We start from the raw sequence: 26,602 nt of genomic DNA, 5'->3' as shown, positions 1-26,602 counted from the left end.
CAAAAGGTACAAATTTCGGGCTTCCCTGGTGGCGCAGTGGTTGAGAGTCCGCCTGCCGATGCAGGGGATACAGGTTCGTGCCCCGGTCCGGGAGGATCCCACATGCCGCGGAGCGGCTGGGCCCATGAGCCATGGCTGCTGAGCCTGCGCGTCCGGAGTCTGTGCTCCGCAACGGGAGAGGCCACGACAGTGAGAGGCCTGCGTACCGCAAAAAAAAAAAAAGGTACAAATTTCTAGTTATAAGATAAATAAGTACTAGAGATGTCATGTACAATAAATATCATTAATGCTACTGTGTGTTACATATGAAAATTGTTAAGAGAGTAAATCCTAAGCGTTCTCATAACATGAAAAAAAAATTTTTTCCAGTTCTTTAATGTCGTACAGTATCTATATGAGATGATTAATGTTAACTAAACTTATTTTTTTTGTTTGGCCGCAACATGCAGCTTGCGGAATCTTAGCTCCCCAACCAGCGATCGAACCTGGGCCTCTGGCAGTGAGAGGACTGGGTCCTAAACACTGGACCACCAGGGCATTCCCATTAACTAAACTTATTGTGATAATCATTTCATGATGTATGTGAGTCAAATTTATACAGTGCTATATGCCAATTATATATCAATAAAACTGGGAAGAAAAAAGGAAACATTTTTTTTAATTAAAACTCATAATTAGATAAAGAAGTGAGCTAATGAACAAGAGATCTAAGCAATTTTCAAAGCTGGGAAATTTGCTGTTTTCCCAATAGAATAAAGTTCTGGTCCCCTGTATCTCAGAGGCTATGTCTAAAGGCTACTGGTTTAAACAAATAACATACTACCCTCGTGAGGTTGATATTTTCAATTATACGGGTAAGTATCTGATAACAGATGACACTCAGATTCAGAGTCTTGAGACATTCCAAGTTATATATGGAGCCTAAAGAAACCAAATACCAGTCTTCTATTTTTATTTACAGATTATTTTATTGTAAAAAGATAAGTAATTACACATCAGCCTGTTGCAAAATCAATACTATATTAGCATAAATGTAATTCCAAGTTTTAAAAACTCTGATCAGTTCCAAGCAGGAATAAACATTAAGCCATGATGGTACTGAAGTTATTTTCAAAAGACACCAAATTGTGCTTCCTATAAGGAACTTAGAAAAATTTAAATTTCTGAGTGGATTATCTTTATCTTTTCCTCTTATATAATTACAGCCATATTTTTATATAACAGGCCATGAGATGATATGTAAACATATTAATTTCACCAAGATTTTTTCTTATCAAATAAAATCGTATTTCTGTTAGAAACTTTCATTCTAGTCATTTTAAGTAAATAATCAGCTGTCAAAAGCAAATACACGTTTCTTTCAAATGATTGTTAAGCGCTAACGTTCATTTACCCCTAGGAAGATAGCATTAAAAGCCATTATTACGTTATTTGCTATAGAAACCTGGGATTATCATTTTACAGACATAAACTTGCATCTGTATGTCTGGCGCAGGAGAATCTTCCATCCAGCGATGAGTGGGCATGTGTGTCAGCATTATGCTTTGCTTCATAGGGAACGGACGACCCTCACAGATTAGCTTTCTCCCTTGCAGCCAAGTGAGACCCAGGATTTACATAGGTGTGAATCGCGCTCTGTTTCGAAAGACCAAGACCAGCAGGTTACTTAACTCACTTGGGCAGCAACTCAGTATTTATCTTAGCTTTAATCTGTGCTCATATGAAAATAAGCATTCAGAATTTGTTCACCTTCAACTGTCTTATACGGCCCAGGGCTAAAACAAGGAGCATGTGCTTTCCAGGTGAGTTCTTTATATCTCAAATGAGATTCTGAACAGCTGCTTAAGAAACGGAATAGCTGTCCCTGAGGAGGATCATCATAAAAGGAAACCCAACTACGCCCCTCCACGACACACCCCCTCTGCCACAGCCAGGATGCTCTGGGCTCACCTTAGGTTTCTCAACGTTGTATTTATCCAAAAGAGCCTGGATGCGGGCCCCATAGTCAGGATGGACATCGCTGAAGTTCTTAACCTGTAACCAGGTGAAAATAATGTAAACATTAGCCTAGCCCTCACTACACCAGTCCCCAGAGTCCGCCTCACAGGGTCGACTCCAGAGGGGAGGACGGACGCTTCCACGGGAGGCAGAACCACACAGCATTTACCAACACGGAGGAAGGCTTGCGTCCTGGACATATACTGGCTGAGCAACCTTGCCTGAGTCACTCATCTGAGCTTCAGTACCCACTCCTCATGAAATCAGTGAGATAACTAAAGCTACCTCATACAGTTCATATCCGCTCCCCAGAAAAATAAGTGGGATGATTAAATCTACCTCGTAGAGTACCGTGAGGAAAACGCGCTATGAGGCGAGCTCCATTTACAGCAGGTAAAGAGCTGACCTCGGAGGAACGCAAAAAGTTACAGCGATTTGCATTAAGCAACAGGCCCAGACACTGCCTGAATTTAAAGTGAGATGTACAAACACTGGCCCCTGCTGGGCACCTAAGCATACTTCAAGCAGGAATTCCTGAGCGCGGGCTGATCCTGAGGTGGGGCATCAAGAACCCACAGGGGGCCTTGCAGCTTCAGCATACGTGAGAGGAGAAGGCCAAGGGGTCAAGCCCAGTTCTCTACTTACAAACGGTCTTATTCATTCTTATCAGTGAGATGAGAAAATACCCACCCCACCTATCTCACAGAGCGACTGTCAGGCTCTCTGCCCCAGACAGCAAGAACTATTAGCGCCCAGGGACTTAAAGGGTTATCTTTCATACACGCCCTGGTGAAACACAGTTATAGAACCTTGCCTGCAGATAGAGCACCCAGCCTGCTGGTACATATCTCCGGGCCTTAGAACACATCCCAGACAGCTGCCCCCGTGAACAGAGAAGCGGCAACCAAGAGACAAAGAAATAGCCGGGGTTCCTAAATCTGCAAGAGGCTAACTCCCCTGCGGCAGGCCGGGAGACCACAGCAGAGCACACAACACAACGAGCGACCATCAGAAATACCCTGGTGCCTCAGCTCAAAAGTTCAGCCTGAGTCTTTGGAAGCAGCTCAGTTCTGACCCCAGAAAACGTGCAAGTTTCTAGTTTCTTCCGAAGGAGGGTCAGGCATCATAACATCAAGTAGTCAGGCTGACTTCAAATCACAAAAATGTAATCTGTATTTCTTATCACCTGAAGTCTAAGCAAAATTGTGACAGGACCCACATTTTGACATTGGACATTACTCTCTTACACAGAACTTGGCTGCAGTCAGACTGAACAGCATAGGAGACCACCCTAAACTCAACTAAATTATTATACACTGGACAAAGAGCTAAGGATCAATGGATATGGCATATATACTGGAGGTAAAACACAGAGAGAAAAGAATCAGAGGTTGATTGGGGATTCATACTAGTTTTTTTAAGAGTGCTTAGCTCAAGTGAAATAGAAATGACACTTCCATGGAAGGGTTTTCTCACACAGCTGCACTCTCTTCTCCTGCCAGCAGGTGTCACCCTTCGGCTTACAAAGTATCACTCACCGCTTTCTTCTGGATAAAGAGTTGTGCATCTTTCAGATGGCCCGCTATGTTCTCACACAGGCGTTTCCTCTGCTCCTCATTCAGTACGTTCAAATAGAAAGCCCGCACCTGCTCATTGAAAATAGAGTGCAGGGAATCAAATAACCACTTGAGCACCAACAAAACTCACCCAAACACCACTTTTGAAATGAAGATGCAAGATTTCTCATTGGTATAAGAATGAAAAAAGGTTTTAGAATTTAAGAATAATTTAAAATTATAGTTGAAACTGTCACGTGTTGAGTTCCTCACTTTTTATTTTATTTTAAGCAAAACAGGAAGATAATAGCTCATAACTTCTTTTTAATAATGTCCTTTGCAGTCACCGCTTATAAATCTCTTATAAATAGAAGGCAGTGTTACCTACAATTAAAAATGCCACCACACCTTAATACTGACAAGTGCAGAATGTGCAAACCGTCATTAAATGTAAGCTTAACGCAATACAACCTTTGTTCAATTCACCCAGAACCAAAGGGGAGGAAAATACCCTAATTTATTAATTAGGTCTTTAGTTATCCAGAAGCCAAGATTTCTTGGAGAAAACAGATGTTAATAGTGATATTTTGCTTAGATTATTGGGTTTAACCTCTAAAATGACTATCAAGAAGTTAAAATAAAAAGTAAGAGCTTAGTATTAAGTATATGAGTCCTAACAGCCTCTGCTCATTTCTGAAATTAACCATTTCTAAGTTATGGCTATGATTCTATTCTACATTTCTTTCATTCACTCATTGAGCAAATACTTATTTCTCATGTACCTATAACGCACCAGGCACTACTCTATGTACTGTTCTACTAATGTTTATAAAGTCCAAAAATAACCAGTTATCCAAAGTAGCAAATTCATAAAATATCAAATATTCATAATTTTTCTGTTATCAAATATCAGAATATAATAATATTTCTTAAAATCTGAGCAAAGTCTAAATATAAGGGACTTCCCTGGTGGCGCAGTGGTTAAGAATCCGCCTGCCAAGGCAGGGGACACGAGTTCAAGCCCTGGTCTGGGAAGATCCCACATGCCGCAGAGCAACTAAGCCCGTGCGCCAAAACTACTGAGCCTGCGCTCTAGAGCCCACAAGCCACAACTACTGAAGCCCATGCACCTAAAGCCCGTGCTCCGCAACAAGAGAAGCCACTGCAATAAGAAGTCTGCGCACCACAGCGAAGTGTGGCCCCCGCTCGCTGCAACTAGAGAAATGAGACGGGGTCTTCTCATTGTGGTGGCTTCTCTCATTACAGAGCATAGGTTCTAGGTGCTTTACCCACTCCAACACTTTTACCACAGACCTTTAAGAGCAGGACCAAATTCCTCTAAAAGGAAAAGTGACATTTTTACTAGTCTATACAAAGTTAGAGAATGATTTTTTTCTTTTTAAGTGTAACATGCCTACAGTAAAGGGTACTAAACATAAGTGTGAAGTTCAATGATTTTTCAGTGGACACAAATGTGTCACAACCACCCAGATCAAGACAGAACATCACTCACACCCCAGAAATCCCCCTACCATACTCCCCCACCCAGTCATTATCCCCTTTCCCCAACTGCCTCCCCAAGGGCAAATTTTTTTGACTTCTAATATTATAAACATTTTTTACTTCTCTTTCAAATGTACACAAGTGGAATCATACAGACTATATTCTTGTTCTTTTGCTCAATGTCATGTTTGTAAGGTTCATCTATGGTAATGTTTGTTGGAATACTTCTTTAATTTTCATTGCTGTACACTGTGGGAATATACTACGGTTTATTTATCCAAGCTTTTGTTGATGAACATTGGGTAATATGAATAAACAGTGCTGTACGTGTCTTCTGCTGCTCATATGTACACATTTCTATTAAGAATCTATGTAAGAAAAAAAAAAAGAATCTATGTAAGAGTGCACTTACTAGGTCAAAAGACACATACATGTTTAGCTTCAGTGGATACTGACAAACAGTTCTCCAGAACACCTGAACCAATCTACACTCAGGTAAGAGTTAGAGTTGTTTCTCGTTCTCGCAATACTTGGTACACAGTCTTTTTCAGTCTAGTCATTCTGGTGTGTATGTAGTGGTATCTCCTTTTAGTTTTATTTTGCATATCCCCGATGACTAGTGAGATAAACTACTCTGTGTGTTTTTCAGTCATTTGGATATTTTCTTTTGTGAAGTGCCTGTTCAAGTCTTTTGCCCATTTTTCTATTCATTTGTCTGTCGTTTTCTTATTGCTCTGCAGGAGTTCTTTACATGTACTGTATATGAGTTGTTTGTTAGTTAGAGGAACCGCAAATATATTTTCCCACTCTGTGGTTTGCCTTCTCAATCTCTAATTGGTTTCTCATAACAAAGAGACGTTCTTTTGCTCTCTCTTCATGACTGAGTCTTGATAACACCTACTGCTCTATCCGCCAATTCAGTAATCTTCTCTTCGGCCATATTTAATCTCCTTTTAAGCTCATTTACTAAATGCTTAACTTTAGTTGTTGCATTTTCCAGTTCAGTATGTCCATTCAATTCTTTTTCATTTTAATTTTATTTTATTTTATTTTATTGGCCGCATTGCACAGCATGCAGGATCTTAGTTCTCCAACTAGGGATGGAACCTGTGCCCCCTGAGTGGAAGCACAAAGTCTTAACCACTGGACCACCAGGGAAGTCCCCTCCATTCTTTTTTGACAGATTCAAGTTCTCTTATTAAATTCTCCATGTTGTCAACTGTTTTCTGTTTTCCTGAACATATTATTTGCAGTTATTTTAAAACCTATATCTGACAATTCCACTATCTGGATCTTCAGTAGGTTTGTTTCTATTGCCAGTTGTGTTTTTTTTATCCCCCTCTTGCTTTTCAGATATAAGGTCTTATGTGTTGGGTATGCCTGATAATTTATTACTGAATGCTGGGCATTTGCGTATGAAAAAATACAGAGATAATTTGAGGCTCTATTTTCCTCCAAAGCCTTATGTTTGCTTCTGGAAGAGAGGATAGAGGGAGATCATCTTAATCCAGTCTGAGATTGGACTGGTATAAAACTGAGTCTCATTTTTTGTAAAGGCAAGTTGATTTCAGGTTTGCCCTTATTTCTAGGATGGCCCTTCAGGGATCCAACTGAGTGCCTGGGATGTTAACTAGAGGCCCTCTTCCTTAGCAGGTCCTGAACTCCAATTTTTATTCCCTCCAGACCCATGAAAACGCTGTAAACTCTGCTCAGCATGTTGGCCAATACTTACAAAGTAATAAATGCCTCATGAGAAAAGAAGAACAAATATCAAGCTCATATCTCTGCACTTCTTTTCTGTTCAAAATCTTGGCCCCTCAAATTCTTGCTGCTTTTATAGCTCTCCACAGCCTTTTTGTAGCTTATCTAGCTTTCCAATGTTCTCCATGAGAGGATAGGTCTGACACAAGCTTGTCTGTCATAAGCCAGAAGCATGAGTCCAAGTGAATCATTTTTAAGAGTATAAACCTGGATCTTCCTATTTATATTCCATGTGACTCTTACAGTTACAGGATTATGCTATGAAGCTATAAACAGGATCTTGAGTTCTATATAGTGATAAGAAAATCTCTCAAAATAAGAATGATCATACAGTAAATTTTAATGTGTGAGCAACAGCCTCATTATCTAAATTAATTTTTACAGAGGTTGTATTAGCTAGCTTAACACTGGAATAGACTTCAGGTAGGTAAAATTTTATGAGAAGCAGGAATTGTATTGTAATATATTGATACTTGGTAACCTACATCACCAAGAATAAGGCAGTTACTATAAAAGGCTTTTAGGAGACATTTAATTTCATCTAAAAATGGTTTATAAGGTACAATAAAGTAATTTCTTTTTTATATACTTGTATACACGTAAGGGCCTTTCAAATAACGGTATCTTCATAGTGAATTAATTTATGTATTTAAGTATATTTTACTGGGAACACACATTTACAAATTGAAAAGCTAGAATAGGTCCCATTCTAATTTAAATATTGTTTAACACCAACTACCCAAGCAGAGATCTAAGATAACTATACTTTTTAACTTTATCCTTTTCTTACGTGTGGTATAAGTTGCACTGGGCACATTAATGAGGTGGCTGCTCTTCAGAGTCAAAGGGCCTCTTCCATGGCATCTACTAAAAGAACAGCCCCCAGGCAGCCATAGGTGATTAGAAAGAGGGTGGGCACTTGACCCTGGGCAGTTAATTAGAGGCTGGCCAAAGGCCAATGATGCAACCCACAGTGAAAACATTAGTCCATTCAATCCAATTTCCTCTCTCCAGAATCTGACTGTAGAAGTATTGAGAGAAGGAGTAAAAAAGGACCAAAAAAAAAAAAAAGTAATACATGGAGAAAGAAGCCATAAAGAAGAAGAGTTAGGCCATGGTCATAGCAAAACCACAGCAATGTTAAAACACAAGCTATGAGGCAAAGAGGAGAAAAATAGGGAAGGACATGGTAAGAATGAGTAATTGGTATTGGAGAGCAACAGCAGACAGATGGAGAGTAGCTGAGTCACATGAATGGAGTGCCGTGCAGTGGAAACACCCACACCTTTGCTACTGGGCCTCCTAGTGCTATTTTGAATCCAGTTCTAGTCCCTTAAATCTGGACTGCCCTTCTCAGATTCTTAGATTCAGCTGTACTTAAGCTTTACTTGCCCATTTCTTAGATTTCCACGAGATCACTGCTTCCCCAATGGCTCCCACTTACATCCCGTCAATAAAATTTGGAGGAATTGAAATGAGTCTCCATACCTTGGACTAAAAGGGCATAGTAACACAACTCTTCAACTCCATTTAATACAGGCACTGATTTATGAATAGAGATGCTGCCCCTGAATTCAAGTTAAGGCATATTAGACACTCTAAACAGGGGAATATATGCAGACATTGACAAGAAGAATAACCAAGCAACTCACACCGCAGACAAAGGAGCCATTACCTGAGTGACATTATCATCGCTGGCACTGTTGAAGCGCTGCACATCCCCAGAACAGTGGGTCCTGTGTTCCAGGGCAGAGAGCTGCTGCTCCGGAGCACCAAAGCTGTTGGGGTAATAATTTGGAGCTCCACCTTTAACAGAAAACCACACAGACTCACTTGGGGAGATGAAACATGAAGGAAGTCTACAAACAGCCAACAAAATAAGAAATAAATTCAAGTGACAATTATATTTATACATACGTGTATACACACACATACACATGCCATGCACATATCATTTTTAACACCCCATATTTAGCTACAGGCAGTACTTGGATTCTTAGAGAATATGCCATCTGCCAAACGCTTGCGGTGGCTGTCTCACTCTGCATCTTAATGAAGAGATCTCAAATTCCCTTTGAACACTTCAGACGGCCTCATCTCTACAATCTCCTGATGCTTTCCGGTACGAATATATTTATATGAGCTTGGTTTGGTCCCCATAGAAGAAGAGACTCAAAGACATATTTCAGGTTGGAGGGTTTCATTGGGGCTTGGGCTCAGTTCGAAAACAGAATCACAGGGCTTCCCTGGTGGCGCAGTGGTTGAGAGTACGCCTGCCGATGCAGGGGACGCGGGTTCATGCTCCGGTCCGGGAAGATCCCACATGCCACGGCGTGGCTAGGCCCGTGAGCCATGGCCGCTGAGCCTGCGTGTCCGGAGCCTGTGCTCCGCAACGAGAGAGGTCACAACAGTGAGAGGCCCGTGTAACGCAAAAAAAAAAAAAAACAAAAAAAACCAACAGAATCACAGAATTCTTGGGAGCAACTCAAAGTTCTAGCTCTGCTCCAGCTCTGCTCCTTCAATCGCCAGACAAATGAACGGAGCCCTGAGATGTTCACTGAGTGCTGCAGGGTGATGTGGTGGTCAGTGGTGGATCCGGGATCTGGGATTTTTGTCCTCTCCATTCCAGCACGTACTACACTCCTATCACAGGATTCTACTTCACTATTTCTTTCTTAATGGTGTTTTAAGATTCTCGGGATATCTATCCTTCCTATTGACCAAGACTTTATTCAGTTCTAGTTTCACTTTCACTTCTCTCTACAGATAAATTTTTAAAAATTTTTTCTAAAATTTGATATTTCTAGTATGTCAGCACTCATTCATCTGGAATTAGGAAAAATAATGACAATGCGATCAAAACATTTATTAAGATTTCTGGAATAAGTTATGAGGCTCTTTTTTCCTTTTGGCATGTTCATTTTCCCAACTATACCCTGCTTCGGCTGATGTTAGCAGAAGCTTGCATTACCTGAGTACGTGCTGCCTAAACAGAAAGGATGGCCTGGAAGCCCAGTAAGTGGTTTGAACAAACCAGTCAGGAGTAGAATTTTACCCAGCTCACTGCCAGAATAGATTATTCTGGGTGGATAAGCAGGAGATGCCTGTACATCACATTGACGAAGGAGCCAAATGCATGTAGGAAGAGAGGGGGCACCCGACTACCATGGAGCCCAGTTATCCACCTAAGAAATTCATTCCAGCTCAGCCACGTCCATGCGAAAAGCAAAGTGCTCCAATAACGAGCCATCACAGTGGTTTTCTGCACTAAGAATTAGCTCTTTGAAATGTGCCAATTGAGTAATTTTAAAATTTGATTTCCAAATTATCTCTCCCTTTACTCAAAGTCGCAGCTGTCTTCAAGTCATTGATTACTGGGAACAATTAAGCTCTTTCATCAAACTGCAAGGGCACAGCCCAAATGGTCTACTTTTAAAATTAGGCAAAAGGTGTGTCAAAGTAGTGTTTTTCATACATATGCCACTATAACAGTAAACGAGAATGGTAAACACAAAGCATTTACTTATTAATGACGTTCCAAAATATACATGAACTGCTCTGATACAGCCAGTCTCAATAATGAAAGGACCGAGGGAGATTAATGAAAAAAAATCACTTTAGAATAAAAACGCAGAAGACAGACACAGAAGTATCCGTTACTTTGGGCAATAACACGCTCCATACCTTTGTAAACCTCAAAGAGCAGAAATATGGCAACAACACAATACAATCATTCAGTGAGCATGTAAACTTGCTAAATACTTGGAAAAGGCTTAATGATAATGGTAACAAAATGCAAGGCACAAAGCTATATATACAAACTAATCTTAAATGTGTAACAAGTATCACAGAAAAGACTGGAAAGAAATACAGCAAAATGCAACAGTTCTGGCCTTTGGATACTGTGACTATATATGGGTTTTTCTTCTTTCTTCTCTTCTTTCCCTTATATTTTCCGAATTTCCTTTAAGGTACATGTATTATTTTTAGCATAGAAAAATAAACTTTGTTTGAATATAGACATCTATGGCTATAAATATAAATCATCAGTAAAATTTCTGAAGGGATCATGTAATATGGCATGTGTATGGCAACTCTTGGCTTTTGCATTTCCAAGAGGCTAAGTCCTGGTGACTTAAGAGTGATTTCAGGAATCGTCCACTTTGTGAAGAGTCTTTAAAACCCGCTCCCTAAGTTGGATGATACCCTACAACAGCCAGTGTGGAAAAACCTTTCTCCCTGCCTTTCATAGTCAGATGCACAGCAAGCAAAATCTGAGGAGGGAACTCTCCATAAAACATATAAAATAGATTGAAGTATGGAGAGTCCTCAGGCAGTTTAAACCTTCATTGATGGGCAACAAATAGGAGGTTGGCAGGAGCGGCTGCGGGGCCTCCACAGAGCAGCAGATGCCTGGGGCAGCCTGACGACCCCTGGGCTGGCGGGGCCTCCCATGCCCTGCCCAGCAGTGCCCTCCACACCCGCGGGGTGAGCCACCGTCCCAGGCCTACCCTGATTGTCCAGCACGCACATGGGGCCGTCACGTTGGTAGCTGGCCACTCGAGCTCGGAAGGGACAGTTCACAGGTATCTGAAGATAGTTGGGTCCCAGGCGGTGGCGGTGAGTGTCGGGATAGGCAAAAAGGCGGCCCTGCAGTTACAAATGAAACAGACTTTGATGGTGTGCAGTAACATACGAAAGAGGAGTGGCCCGTGAACATCACTGTAAAGCTTCAAGCACAAAGCATCACAAAGCCCTGCCTGTCCTCCCAGTAAAGAGCGAAGTCTCTTCTCTCTCATGAAATGAGTTCTCCCTAACTGAACGGTCCTTACTCTTCCACCCCTTGGGGCCAAACAGCCACAAATCTTCACATCTGTTCTAGGTCATAACTCCTTTTTTCCTCAAGTAACAAGTTAGTGCCCAGGCTTGAATGATTTCCTATTCCCAAGGACACATTACATTGTGAAATAAGTTTGCTAGATTAGAACCCAACTAACTGGAATCATGAACTAATTCCACTCCTCCCTACTCTCTCACTCTAGGGGAGGGGTCAACCATTTGCTCTTAACAAAAAGAAGATTTCTACAAAACCAACCGTACGGGAAATCATTCCGAAAAAGCACCTCCCATGTTGCATTCTGGTGTATGTCAGATACACTTTGAGCTCTGAGACTTCCTAGATTTAAACAAAATACTACACAAAGAAAGCCACAGTGCAAAACGATGGCCCTACATTGCCACAAGGTCCTGAGTCAAAGATTAAATTACATATTTACCAAGGCAGGAGGTTTTGCCTCACACATATTTACCAAGGCAGGAGGTTTTGTAATTTCTTTCAGTTAGTGTTGAAACAAAAAGCTTTATGATTAACTCCCCATCAATCTTAGTATCCAATTATTTAAATATTCCCATTATTCAAAGCTCTATTACATAAGCAGAGAGAGTAGGAGTAGTTTTCTTTCATTACCTTCATTACTGGCCTTGAATCTGAATGAGTATTCTTATGTCCCTAATTCTATGGGCCAAAATACAAACCAAGTTGAACAGGACAACTGATGTGATTATTTTGTACCAAATCACGGAGGCCAACGTGCTCAATCCCGTCTCGCCATTCTGTCGATAATTTGCTCTGGGCTGAGCGACCCTGCCTCCCATAATCATTTCAGATAGCCCCTAAGGTAACGTTCAGATGACTGGTCATGCAGCCATGCCCAAGACCACCTACACTATGGAAGCTGGTTGCCTCCTTTTACCCAAAACAGACTAACTTGTGCTCTAACTTTACCAACAGGACAGAAGATACAGCTGAGCCAAGAGCAGCTCCTGGATATAGCCTCATCGTGTAATTCTGGTCTTGTGTCACCTTAGGTTTATAAGGCATCACTACCCCACCTGTAGGTGGAGGCCTTCAAAGCTAAGGCTGCGAAATGGGCACAGCAAGGCCATACCCTGACCCCAGCTTGAATGCAGGCCTTACCCAAGGCCCTGTGCCCAAGCTCCTTGCTGGGCCGGGGTGAGAAAGCAGAGCAAAGCTCTCCCACTCAATCAGTCAGGCCAACTTCTCCTCTCCCAGCAAACTGCAGAGTGTGGGAGTGAAGAACGGCTGCACCTGCATCACCAGGTACTCAGGGGACAGTCTCTGTGACTTGCTATTATACTACTGCCTGCTTTTCACCATGGTCTGGCTTACACTTTGGATCCCAAAGTTTTAAAAGTTAATAATCTGACCTGGTTGAAAGGCAACTGAGAACACTGTTCGTTACTGTACAACCACTACCACCTGAACATGCATTAGTTCTCATCAGGGTAATTTCCAAGCCCTCCGAACAGGCTCTCCACTTCCAATCCCTCCTCCAACGACATCCTACATATTCCTGCCGAAAGACTCCTCCTAAGGTCCCATGCGGATTCTATTACATACCTACTCAAAATAGCTTGGACAATTCCTCACTGGTCACCAAATGGCTAAGTAAGTACAACAGTCCTTCCCTATTGTATGGCCTCCTATTTTAGCAGCCAGGACAGTCTATCAATAGATAGGTATTCAATTTATAGTAAACTAAAAACTAACATAAACTTACTTTCTATAAAAGGTTCAAATGTTCCCAATGTCAAAGCAAAAAGTTATTAGTTAAAAAACAAAGGAAACAGCTTGCCTCCATAGAGAGTGACACCTGAACTGGAATCAGACACTTACATAAGAAAACAGCTGTCAGTCACTGTGGTCTTTAAACTTTGTATCATGGTCAGTCCAAGAACATGAAAGATTGATTTACTCAATAATTATTAAGCCAGTTATTTTCCTATTAATTTCTGATCCAAATAAGAGTTTTTCTCTCTTTGTACTCCTGAAAAAGCATACTGGTGAGTGGTGAAAAAGTACTGAACGCCTAGGAACATTACCAAAACAAATGGTTACATTAACTCACTGGCTTTAATCAATGGAAACATAAATTGAGTTTGTAAAAATCATCTCTGGGGGGCTTCCCTGGTGGCGCAGTGGTTGAGACTCCGCCTGCCAACGCAGGGGACACGGGTTCGTGCCCCGGTCCGGGAAGATCCCACATGCCGTGGAGCAGCTGGGCCCGTGAGCCATGGCCACTGAGCCTGCGCGTCCGGAGCCTGTGCTCCGCAACAGGAGAGGCCACAGCAGTGAGAGGTCCGCGTACCGCAAAAAAAAAAAAAAAAAAAAAAATCATCTCTGGGTCTCTTTCTACATGTGGCAAAATTCAAGCATCACCATAGAAGAGGAAATGAATAAAGTTATGCTGACCAAGTGTTACAATCAATTAGTGACAGTCCTCCATCCCACTGATTACAAATTGAAAAAGAATATTTTACCCCACAAATACCTAAGGTATTTCTACTATAACTTCTTTTAAATTAAGAGCCTAAATGTCAAAGTCTTACCATATTGAGGGACCTACAATGAAATTTGTTTTACACTGTAATGCTCATTTAAGGATGTTTCAGTCAGTCCCACAGGAACTAAGGACCCAGACAAAAGTTTAAGTGATGTTCTAGTTAATCCTTCATATAAAGGTCATGCCAAATTACACTCTGCGCGCGCACGTGTGCATGCGCACACACACTCCCGCCTCAGAACCTCTCAATCCACCAGGTTTACCTGAAGCATTTTGTCAGGGCTGGGTTCAATGCCAGGCGGCATGTTGCTTGGGTCAAAAGCCAACTGTTCAACCTCAGCAAAGTAATTAACTGGATTCCGGTTTAAGACCAGTTTACCAACTGGGATAAGAGGGTAGTCATTGTGAGGCCAAACCTAAAAATAATGCCATATTCACAATTACCAGACAACCAACAGAAGGAAATTAAAGTACCCATAAAAATATCAGCTTTCAAATACAATGAAGCCAATGATGATAAGTGAAAATAACATTTTTGAATCCAACAAAATGATAAGAACTTAAGGTGAGTGCATTGGTTAAAACTTTCACAACAGTAAACATTGAGTCTTTCCCTGGGCAAAAGTACATCAGCTCATCAAAATTTGTTCCCTGCTAATAACAATATATCAGGCCACCCAGATGAACTTAGTAAACTCATCAAACAGGAACTGGAAGGGAAATGCTGGTGAGCCCTCATGCACAGGCCAGGAAACTCTTAAGTGGTACCACTGTGTTTTGTATACAACTTACGAATGCTTGACCACAATTTTTTTTAATTAGTTGCAAAGACACTTAAAAAAGAAAACAGTTTAGTTGTTAACTGACTCACCTTGGTAATATCAAATGGATTAAATGGGAAAGTTTCTGCCTGTTTAAATGTCATGACCTGGATGTAAAAAGTCCAGGAGGGGTAGTTGCCTGTGGCAATGGCATTAAAAAGATCCCGGAGGCCATAGTCAGGATCTTCCTGGGCAAGTCTTGCTGCATCTTCAACAGAAAGGTTTTTGATGCCCTGGTCAGTCTACAGAATGAAAGAAAAGAAGCTCAAACTGAAACTTATTAGCAAAGTTATCAAACTTTAATCAATAATTCATTGAAGGATTATGAGTAACACCAACCAAAGACTGGATTTTCCTCGTAACAGTAATCCTACTGTTCAAAACTGATACAAGTATGAATTTATCACTAAGAAATTCTACTTGATTATCCTGATTCTTCTCAATGTCCAGGGAATCTGTCTACACATTTTATATTTAAAATTAGTCTTTCTTTCCCTTTATGTATTCTATATTATTTGAATTTTTAAAATTGTTGACACAGTTTATTTTCAATTTTTCACTCATAGAGAATGCTACATTACTGTCTTCAGACAAGCTAAAACAATTTTTGCTATAAAATATACATAACAAAATTTATCTTTTAACCATTTTAAAGAGTCCAATTCAGTGGATTTCTTTGAGGACATATCTTAAAATGGAACTGTTGGGTCATATGGTAATTCTATGTTTAAATTGAGGAATTTCAAAACTGTTTTCCAGAGCGGCTATTATTTGAATTTTTATACTCATGCTATTTTCAGATCAGAAAAAAAAATTAAAATATAATTTTTTTTTTTTTTTGTCTGTGTTGGGTCTTCGTTCCTGCACGCAGGCTTTCTCTAGTTGCGTCGAGCAGGGGCTACTCTTTGTTGCGGTGCGCAGGCTTCTCGTTGCAGTGGCTTTTCTTGTTGCGGAGCATAGGCTTTAGGTGCCCAGGCTTCAGTAGTTGCAGCATGCGGGTTCAGTAGTTGTGGCTCACAGGCTCTAGGGCACGCAGGCTTCAGTAGCTGTGGCACATGGGCTCAGCAGTTGTGGCGCACAGGCTCTAGAGCACAGGCTCAGTAGTTGTGGCGCAGGGGCTTAGTTGCTCTGCGGCATGTGGGATCTTCCCGAACCAGGGATCGAACCTGTGTCCCCTGCACTGGCAGGCAGATTCTTAACCACTGCGCCACCAGGGAAGTCCAAAATATATCTTAAAAATAAGCAAATGATTAATGAAATTAAAGGACTTTCTCTTTTTTTTTGCATGAAGTAATTTTTTAAATTCCCTGTTTTATAATAGCTCAAGTCAGTTACTGAGATTGTGCTGAGCTAGTATCCCTCCACCCCAACTGTCTTCCTTTTTTCTTTTTTTTAAGAAATCACAGAGTCACAGTTTGTAGAGCTGAAAAGAACTTCAGTACAGCCGCTCTAAAGCAGTTCTCTGAGTATGAGCAACCAACATCAGTTTTCTGACCTTCTAAACAAGCCATTAAGATCCAAAGAAGTTAAGTCACTTTCACAAGCGCTCCTATTATCATCCCATCCTGCTCTTCAACAGTTCCCACCGGTGTCTTATTCTGAAAGATCCCCAACAAGTCAGGCACCATGGAAATATTTCTTTAGCAAGTCAACTCTGGAAGGCTGGTCTATTTCTACCACAGAAATCCCAACTCTTTCTAGCCAGTGGGAAGGTTTAAACTCTTCTTACTATTAGATCTTCAGGATTAGAAAATGGAAGTCACCATCTGCAGATCACCCAGCTAATATGGTAAACTGTGCAATAATATTTCAATACCTTTCTGATTTTAACTGAATCCCCTGGGTTTAGAAAAGAATAATCTTAGGTCAGAATAATCCAGATTGATGAATCTATGTAGATCTCATGCTACCTCAGAGTCCTCTGCTGAACAGACCCATAAGGAATCCAATCTTTCCAGGACCACTGACAGCTGGGACTATTACCCAACTTTACTGTGGCAGAACTGGAGCTCAGAGAACTTTTTTTTTTTAATAAATTTATTTATTTATTTTTGGCTGTGTTGGGTCTTCGTTTCTGTGCGAGGGCTTTCTCTAGTTGCGGCGAGCAGGGGCCACTCTTCATCGCGGTGCGCGGGCCTCTCACTATCGTGGCCTCTCTTGTTGCGGAGCACGGGCGCCAGACGCGCAGGCTCAGTAGTTGCGGCTCATGGGCCCAGTTGCTCTGCGGCATGTGAGATCCTCCCAGGCCAGGGCTCGAACCCATGTCCCCTGCATCGGCAGGCAGACTCTCAACCACTGCGCCACCGGGGAAGCCCCCCAGAGAACTTTTAATAATATACCAAGTCACAGTTATCTAGAAGAGGGAAGATTTGAGTTCAGATTGTTTTAACTACAAAGCCACAACATGCTAGCTGTCTGAGATACAATCATTTAGTTCTGCTCTAAGTGACACTGTGCTGCTCCTTTTGGCAATTACAAGCCAATGGGTCAACTGTTTCCTGCAACCGTTCCTTGCCAAAGATTATAGATCCGAGTCATAAGTATAAAGACAGGTGACAGTTTTCCTGTTTGATATACCCACATAAGTTGTTCAGATAACAATTAAAACAGGACAGAAGAAAATAGGTCTTTGGGATATCATTAAGGGGGAGCCTATATTTGTCATGCGTCCACTTCTGTCTCTGCTTATTTTAGCAGTAGTATTTGGAAACAAGTTCTTAGGCAACCAGAGGATTTTTAATAACCTTCTAGAGTTCTCTGGCAATATTACTTATTCTAACCAATGCCAAGATCATACTAAGAGAACCCTTTAAAACACCTCAGTTAATTAAAAGATTCTCAAAAACTTCCCCCAAAGTAACTGATCTGATCTGATTGTATGAAAGCACATGAAAAAAACAAATTTGGGGCGGGAGGAAAGCAGCAGCCAGGCAGGCCAGCACACCCCTCCAACCCCCCACTGCTGCCATGATGCCCAAGAGGAAGGTCAGTTCTGCAGAGGGGTCAGGGAATGAGGAGCCCAAGAGGAGATCTGCAAGGCTGTCAGCTAAACCCGCTCCTGCAAAAGTGGATATGAAGCCCAAAAAGCCAGCAGGAAAGGATAAATCTTCAGACAAAAAGTGCAAACAAAAGGCAAAAGAGGGGTTTCCCTGGTGGCGCAGTGGTTGAGAGTCCGCCTGCCGATGCAGAGGACATGGGTTCGTGCCCTGGTCGGGAAGATCCCACGTGCCGCGGAGCGGCTGGGCCCGTGAGCCATGGCCGCTGAGCCTGCGCGTCTGGAGCCTGTGCTCCGCAACGGGAGAGGCCACAACAGTGAGAGGGCCGCGTACCACAAAAAAATTAAAAATAAATTAAAAAAATAAAAAAGGCAAAAGGGAAGCAAAGGGAAAACAGGCCAAAGTGGCTAACCAAGAGACTAAAGATGATTTACCTGCAGGAGACGGAGAAACTAAAAACGAGGAGAGCCCAGCCTCTGATGAAGCAGGAGAGAAAGAAGCCAAGACTGATTAATATCACACACCCGGTCCTATCAGTGGTCCCTGTCTCCCTTCTTGTACAATCCAGAGGAATATTTTTATCAACTATTTTGTAAATCCAAGTTTTTTAGTAGCTTTAGAAACAGTTTTAAGAAGGAGGAAATCCCACCTCATCCCATTTTTTTAGTGTAAATGCTTTTTTTAAGAGGTGAAATCATTTGCTGGTTGTTTATTTTTTGGTACAACCAGAAAATAGTGGGATATTGAATATGGGAGTCATTGATTGTCTCAGGTGTCAGCTTAACATTCCATAAATGGGGATAGCTTTTATATCCTATAATACAAAGCATACCAAATGGCAATTTGGAGTCAGTTGTGCATTTAAACGTCTTGAACACTTTAAATTACGTCTCTTCCCATGTTGTTTTTGGTAGAATTGTTTCCTAAAGCAAACCACTCCTTGATCTTGGCTCTCCTGGTCAGAATTTTATGCACTCTGCTACATCTTTGGTCGTGGTAGTCCAGTTTTCCTAGTAACTTCATTAACATGCTATAAACAATTGAAAATTCGAGTACATAGTGTATATATGATATTAAATCGTGAATTAGTGGGACTTATGATGTAACAGCACATCAACGTTGGAAGATATTGGTACTTGATATTCCGTTAAGGAAAATTTGCCTCCAAATTTTAAGCTGGAAAGTCACTGAAATAAGTGACTCTGTGTAGTTGTGATTTTGTTTAGAAAAGAATCACAACTACATGATTTTTGTAGATTTTTTTGTACATATGTTAAAAACTGTGTACAAATTGAAATGTCTGTGTACTGATCCTCAAAACAACCAATAAAATCTCAATTATGAAAGAAAAAAGCAGAATTTTTGTTTTCTGACATTTGTAACTGATTTTTCGTTGTGCCTTGTTCATGATATATCCTCAATAAATCCTTAAAAATGGATGGATGGGACTTCCCCTGGTGGTGCAGTGGTTAAGAACCTGCCTGCCAATGCAGGGGACATGGGTTAGATCCCTGGTCCGGGAAGATCCCACGTGCCACGGAGCAACTAAGTTGTGTGCCACAACTACTGAGCCTGCGCTCTAGAGCCTGCAAGCCACAACTACTGAAGCCTGTGTGCCTAGAGCCCGTGCTCCGCAACAAGAGAAGCCACCGCAATGAGAAGCCCACGCACCGCAAGGAAGAGTAGCCCCTGCTCGCCGCAACTAGAGAAAGCATGCGCAGCAATGAAGACCCAACACAGCCAAAAGTAAAATAAATTAGAAAAAAAATTATATCAAAAAATAAAGTTCTATTTAAAAAAATGGATGGATGAATTAAAAAGTTAGGAGAAATGTTTTTGGAAAGATAGCATCAGATGTTGAAAAGGAGAGTGAGATTGGTATTACAGATAGAAATGCCCCAATTCTGTCTTAATCCCCTCCTGAACCCCAAAACCATATATGCTCAGAACAATGTACTCAGGGCTAGGAAAGGCAAAGCAATATAACACTTTACTGTTTGCTAACACTTGACTCTAAACTCCAACAAAGAATTCTAGGCTAAACCAGGTAGGAATTTCCTTTTACCTAGCTTGGAGACCTGTATTATCTCTTTTTTTTTTTTTTTAAATAAATTTATTTATTTTTGGCTGCGTTGGGTCTTCATTGCTGTGAGCAGGCTTTCTCTAGCTGCGGTGAGCGGGGGCTACTCTTCGTCGGGGCGCGCGGGCTTCTCATTGTCGTGGCTTCTCTTGTGGCGGAGCACGGGCTCTAGGCGCACAGGCTTCAGTAGTTGTGGCACGTAGGCTCAGTAGTTGTGGCGCACGGGCTTAGTTGCTCCGCAGCATGTAGGATCTTCCCGGGCCAGGGCTTGAACCTGTGTCCCCTGCATTGGCAGGCGGATTCTTAACCACTGCGCCACCAGGGAAGCCTTCTCTCTTTACCGTTGATCTAAAACCTTAGATCTTCCTTCTCCAGAGAGAAAATAATATCAACGTGCACCTGCCGGCACCAAAAATATTAAACCAGAGAGCAAGCACAAAACGAGCACTTTCCCAAATATTTATGGCAGAGCTCCCAGGGTCCAGAAGAAGAAAGCTTGATTGCTGACAGTAGCTGTGAGCTATTACCCTCCAGCCACATGAAGAGACCAAAGAGAGACTACACACAGTTCTTCTAATTGGGCAGCGTGAGTCTATTCACTCAAGCTGTGGTCAACACAACAGTCATGGTCCTACTCAACCAGATCAATACTTGTCATCCTTGAGGGTAGAGGTATGGCTAACGTGGGGGAGGCCTTGATTCTTGCCCAATCCTCAGAAGAAGTAAGGATACGTGGGGGGTGGGAGCCTTCCACCACCCTGCCCAAAGGCAACATGTACCTTATAATGGAATTTGCAGTAAACAGCCTTCCCATGCGCATCAACCAGTTTGAAAGTGTGCGATCCATAACCATTCATGTGCCTGTGTCCGTCTGGGATCCCTCGGTCGCTGAACAGGAAGGAAACCTAAGGAACAGAAAAGTAAAGTGTAAAATTTTTCAGTTTAAATCAAAACATCTTGTATTTTTAAGACATTCCTAAGTTTCCATAAGAATCTCCTAATGACATGGAACATACTAGCCAAGTGCCCACAGGAAAGGTTACCATTTGTAAAAGATGACAAACAGAAGAACTTTAAAGCAGAATGATATATAAATCATTAACCTCATGGCTCAAAATTCTATAAAGAAACGTAAAAAAAATCTGAAAACTAGACTAACTTGCTATTCAAATTTTAATTTAATAGAAAATTTGTTTGGTATTACTTTCCCCTCATTTCCCTAATACAAAGAACTTTACTCCCTACTAGAAACTTTAATCCCTAATATTGCTAAATATCAATTGATAATGATTCTAGAATCATGTAAGGTCTAGGAATGGGGAAAGATTAAGAAAATCAATCATTATAAAACTCTTCAAGGATCAAGAAATCCGAGGAAGCCTCCCAAAAAGAAAGTCAAAAACCAATTCTGATAAAATGGCCCAAACTGGAGAAAAACGTATGAGGCATAATTAAGAGTTCCGTATCAGGTGATATAACATAGTGAAAAAACAGGTGTTCCCACCTGATGCAGAGACTCAGGACGCAGGCTCCAAAAGTCCCAGACCATGTCAGGATCCTTTAGGTGCGTTTGAGGGTTTCTCTTTTGGCTGTGGATAAAGGATGGAAACTAAATGGAAAAAGAGAGAAAAAAAATCCAAAAATTAAGTTTACAGGAATTATGGTATCTTATACCTTGCTTAACGCTAGGTTTACAGATTATAATTTTGAACAATGTAATCCTAGAATTTTAAGCTGCAAAACCCTAAAATGAAATTTGCCCTCTACATGTTTCTAGGGCAAATTGCCTCTTTTTATTCATCTTCCAAGCTCTGCAAGGAAAACTGGACTATTCCCATAACATCAGTGAAGCCCGAAATGCCAAACTAAGACCAATGATAACTGTTGTTATTTGACCTTATAAAAAGATATTAAATACAGGAAAAATTTTTAAAAAGGCAATCTAGCCAAACCAAATTCTCTTCTTTCTGCTTTTCCCAGGGCTCTTCCTCAAATGCCAATCTATACAGAGTATTTGAAATCAATTTAAATCAACAAATATCTGCGGAGTGCAAAATACTTCATCACCTACCAATATGGCATCCCTGATGAAGAAAATGGGGGTGTTATTTCCAACAAGATCCCAATTTCCATCCTCCGTGTAAAATTTCACTGCAAACCCTCGAGGGTCACGAACTGTGTCAGCTGAGCCCGATTCTCCAGCTAGAAGATTCAAACGAGAAAAAGGAAGCCTCCACAAGAGTACTTGGCATCCAAGAAGCCTAAAGTCATAAAGAAACACTGGGATCTATCCTTTCCAATTCATTTTCTAGAAGTAAATTAGGTATTTAAGTGCCTGGGTTATTATTTCTACTACCCACCAGCTATCTCAGACTAAAAAGTAAACAAAAGAATTAACTGAGAGAAATGAGAGAGTGTATGTAACAACAGCTGAAAAGATTATCTACTTAACATAAAAAGATAGCTTTGTTCAAACAAGTAATTTAAATTAAGGGAAGAGAATAATTATGAAGATTAAGGTAGTGAACAAAGAGAATAAGTGAGTGTCAAAATTATGAGGTTAATACTAAGAAAATGAGTCAAAACATAAATTCTTATTCTTAATTTCATTTACTTTTGCATTCCACAGTATTTTAAAAATGCACAAATTCATGCAGAAACAGAATTAATCAGGCATTGTGGTGTGTTGAGATGCAGTTTGATATCTCTAACTCTTACTAGCTCTGTAACATGAGGAAAATCACTTACTCTCTCTGAAATAGAAAGAACCCCACCTTGCAAAGGACATCTACAGACTATAAACAATGTCAGTAAAGCACCAACCATGGATGGCATAGAGTTAATTCTCAATAAAGGGCAACTGTTATCATGGCTACTGAGTAAGATTCCCACTTCATGCAACAACTTGTAGGAAAAATTCTTTCCAAATGTCACAGAATTGCAGAGGCGGCCTCTGCATAAGTATGATTTCCTAAGACCTCAACAAACAGAATTATAAGTAACTTTCTACATGTCTTAAAATATTTTTTCTACTGTAAAACCTTGCTATCATTTGAAGAAGTGCTTGTTTTCTATTGTCTGGTAAGTTTTTTCTTGAAATTAAGTTATAAATGCCCCACATAAGATACACGGTTGAGTTAAGCAACACCAGCAATGCAAACAGACCAACTTACCAACAGTGGAGAAGCGAACTGCAATGGGCGTCCTCTTTCCAATGTGCTCAAACACCTTCGCCTTGGAGTATCTGGTAATGTCATGCGTGACCTCAAAGTAGCCAAAAGCCCCTAAGGAAAAAGACACAGAAATCCTCATCACAAGACCGTCACTCAGGCCATCAGGCCCTCAATAGGCATCTGCATGAGAGAGAAACTGGTGGCTTAGCACTGGCCTTCTGGGAGCTTCCAAGATGATGGGAGAAGGGGAGACAACCAAACACAAAATGATGAGAGCAAAATGCAAAGTCCTAGGTCACTTAGTGCTAAGCTGAGTGCTACACAGCTGGAGCCAAAGAGGAGGAGGAGATGGGTGGGATCAGAAGGAACGAGCCAAGGTTGCCACAAGGACACAGGGCCTGAGAGGCCCCTGAAGTAGAGGCAGGACCTAGGAGAGAAAGAACAGGGTGGAGAGGAGGAGAAAACACAGGGAGAGAAGGATTGAGCACGTACAAAGGTCGCCACAGAGCCAAACAACAAAATGAACAGCATATCAAAATCATGAGGGAAAAGACACGCAAAAAAAGCTGGAGAAGATGGAAGAGCAAATAAAGAAATTAGGAAATCCTAACTGGGAGTCCAAGTAAGCAGCTAAAACAAAACAACTTCTTCCTTTCTATCAAGCTTTGTTTTTCCTATTGAGTTTTTAGCTTTCTTTTAAACACCACCCCCATCTTTTGTTTCTCTAATAAAAGCAAGATAAAAGCTTTACAAAAGTTTTCAACAAAAAGGAAAAATCACCACAAACCCACCACACTAACACAACCATCATCGATTTTGCCCAGTTTATTCCAGTGTTTATCCAGTTAAGTGCACCATCTAAATCTAATTATAATTACAGTATGTCTGTGTCGGTATTTCCACATTTTTACTTCTTCACTAAACTGCAAGATGGACTAAAAGGAAGATTACTTTTATTTTCAGTAAAAAATATTTTATATATAATGTGAAATCCAGGGAAATAACCATCATTTAATTATTGACTCCTCTATTGACAGACATTTTTTCCCTTCCCCCTGGAATGGAGATTTGGCACTTCTATTAAAGGAGCTCTGATACTTTGAGAAGTAATTTTTAACCCAGGTGTTATGAAACAGTCCTTTTACAACAAATGAACACAGTTCTCACCTGCTCCTTTGGCGTGCACGACTCTCTCAGGAATTCTCTCCCGGTCAAAGTGAGCCATTTCATCAGTGAAAACCACATCCTGAACAAGAAGGGGCCCACGGGGCCCTGCTGTAAGAATATTGAGTTTGTCTCCTATTGGATTACCCGCTCCGGTGGTCAAGACATCAGGTTTCTAAGTGAACATGAGAGGAGAAGAGTGCAAGAGAGTCAGTACAATCACACACTTAATTTCTGCTATCACAGGGCACATCGTTTTGCATTTTTTATACCTTCTACCCAAACTCTTTACATTTCCTGTGTCAAAAGTACTGAAATACTTTTGAAATACAATTGCCTGAAATTTATAGTCAGGTCACAGAAATCCTAAGAAATCTGCTCTGAGCAGCAGGAAGATGGCTAAATAACTCGCCAGCTTGCTCCACCCCTGCTCCAGCTACAGCCGCCGGGCTCCACACAGGAAACCCCAGATACGGATCCTCCCAAACAGATCATATGTGCTGAACGTGGAACGTCCAAACTAATAGTGAGACGATGGTCCCCACAGAAGCTATGCCTGTAAATGCTTTCCTCAATCTTATAAACTCTTCCTGACTGCTGCAGAGGTCAAGGCGGGTCAGCCTGTACAATGCATTCATTTCTCTCAAGCAGTGTGTACCAGCTATTTGCAACATCTCTTTTCAATTCCAAAAAAAAAAAAAAGTCAGTGGCTTTTGTTGTCACTGATAATAAACAATTATTGGTAAGATGGATTATAGTACTCATTTTCTTTTAAACTTCTTTTATTAATTTATTTTATTTATTTATTTTTGGCTGCATTGGGTCTTCGTTGCTGTGCGCAGGCTTTCTCTAGTTGCGGCGAGCAGGGGCTACTCTTCCTTGTGGTGTGCAGACCTCTCATTGCGGTGGCGTCTCTTGCTGCGGAGCACGGGCTCTAGGCGCACAGGCTTCACTAGTTGTGGCGCATGGGCTCAGTAGTTGTGGCTCACGGGCTCTAGAGCGCAGGCTCAGTAGTTGTGGTGCACGGGCTTAGTTGCTCCGCAGCAAGTGGGATCTTCCCGGACCAGGGCTCGAACCCGTGTACCCTGCACTGGCAGGCGGATCCTTAACCACTGCGCCACCAGGGAAGTCTCTATAGTATTAATTTTCTGAAGATGCCAAATGTCTCTGAGATGAGATAGGCTGTTTTACGGTAATAAAGAATTAGTTTTCATCCACCCAATTCTCCCATTTCCGTTACATCAGAAGCCTCCCAGCTGTCCCTTCTCTAGAGTGAGGACAGCACTTTTAAGCCTCACATGATCCTGGGCAGCTCCCAGCTGTGGTCACACTCTGCTTTTGACTACAGCCAACTGCCTCTCCCATGACCTCCCCTGGTCACTAGGAAATCAGGGGAGATGCAGAGCTAAGCCACCTCCAACTGGGTGGGTCCAACTCCCAGCCCTGCCAATTACCAGATGTGTGGCTACTAGCAAGTTACTTAGTATTTCTGAGGTTATTTTTCATCTGAAAAATGGACAAAAAATAACTACTTCCCAGGGTTAACACATGGATTAAGAGAACTGAATGTACACAAGATAAGGCCACACACCAGGCAAATACATGTTACTGCTGTACTGGCCATGAGAAAGTGACCTGATACCAGAAACAAAGCATTTCTGGCTTTATTTTTCTAGAAACCATGACAGATGTGTAGGTATCCATCTAGACTCTCTCGCCCTATCCCCTACCCATCCGGCAACAAACCCTTCCAAACTATATGAAAGTTTACGTGTCCAGTCTGTGGTTACCACCCAATCACACCACCCTCTTTTGAAGACACACATGCGCTAATAAGTGTGACACTGTATACTTGTTTAAAATCTAAACTAGAAAATGAATCAGAAAAAGAAAGAGTGAAATTGCACAACTTCACCTTTAGTTTAAACCTAAAATCTTGATTTTTCAACCTTGGCTGTCACTGGAATCACCTGGGAACTTTAAGTTTTTGTTTTTTAATTTATTTTATTTTATTTATTTTTGGCTGTGTTGGGTCTTCGTTGCTATGTGCAGGCCTTCTCTAGTTGGGGCGAGCGGGGGCTACTCTTCGTTGCAGTGCGCGGGCTTCTCACTGCAGTGGCTTCTCTTGCTGCGGAGCACGGGCTCTAGGCACGCAGGCTTCAGTAGTTGTGGCACGTGGGCTCAGT

General features: G+C 41.4%; 1 protein-coding gene across 1 annotated transcript in view; it reads right to left on the bottom strand.

Moving 5' to 3' along the window:
- Window positions 1–943: 943 nt before the first annotated feature.
- Window positions 944–26,602, bottom strand: part of CAT (catalase) — a 37,007-nt gene continuing 11,348 nt past the window's right edge. Inside the window, exons 2-13 of the mRNA XM_082659688.1 lie at window positions 24,420–24,591; window positions 23,253–23,363; window positions 22,151–22,281; window positions 21,584–21,688; window positions 20,859–20,984; window positions 15,054–15,245; window positions 14,446–14,598; window positions 11,330–11,468; window positions 8,494–8,624; window positions 3,537–3,644; window positions 1,951–2,034; window positions 944–1,635 (exon numbers count right to left, since the gene is read on the bottom strand). Of these exons, the coding sequence (XP_082515814.1) occupies window positions 1,570–1,635; window positions 1,951–2,034; window positions 3,537–3,644; window positions 8,494–8,624; window positions 11,330–11,468; window positions 14,446–14,598; window positions 15,054–15,245; window positions 20,859–20,984; window positions 21,584–21,688; window positions 22,151–22,281; window positions 23,253–23,363; window positions 24,420–24,591 (1,518 nt within the window). The 3' untranslated portion in view covers window positions 944–1,569. The remainder of the gene's footprint in view (window positions 1,636–1,950; window positions 2,035–3,536; window positions 3,645–8,493; window positions 8,625–11,329; window positions 11,469–14,445; window positions 14,599–15,053; window positions 15,246–20,858; window positions 20,985–21,583; window positions 21,689–22,150; window positions 22,282–23,252; window positions 23,364–24,419; window positions 24,592–26,602) is intronic.

Source organism: Grampus griseus, assembly GCF_964374135.1.
Source record: "Grampus griseus genome assembly, chromosome: 8".
NCBI classification, from domain to species: domain Eukaryota; kingdom Metazoa; phylum Chordata; class Mammalia; order Artiodactyla; family Delphinidae; genus Grampus; species Grampus griseus.
Note: the sequence above shows the minus strand (reverse complement) of the source record. Positions and strands in the feature narration are given on the sequence as shown.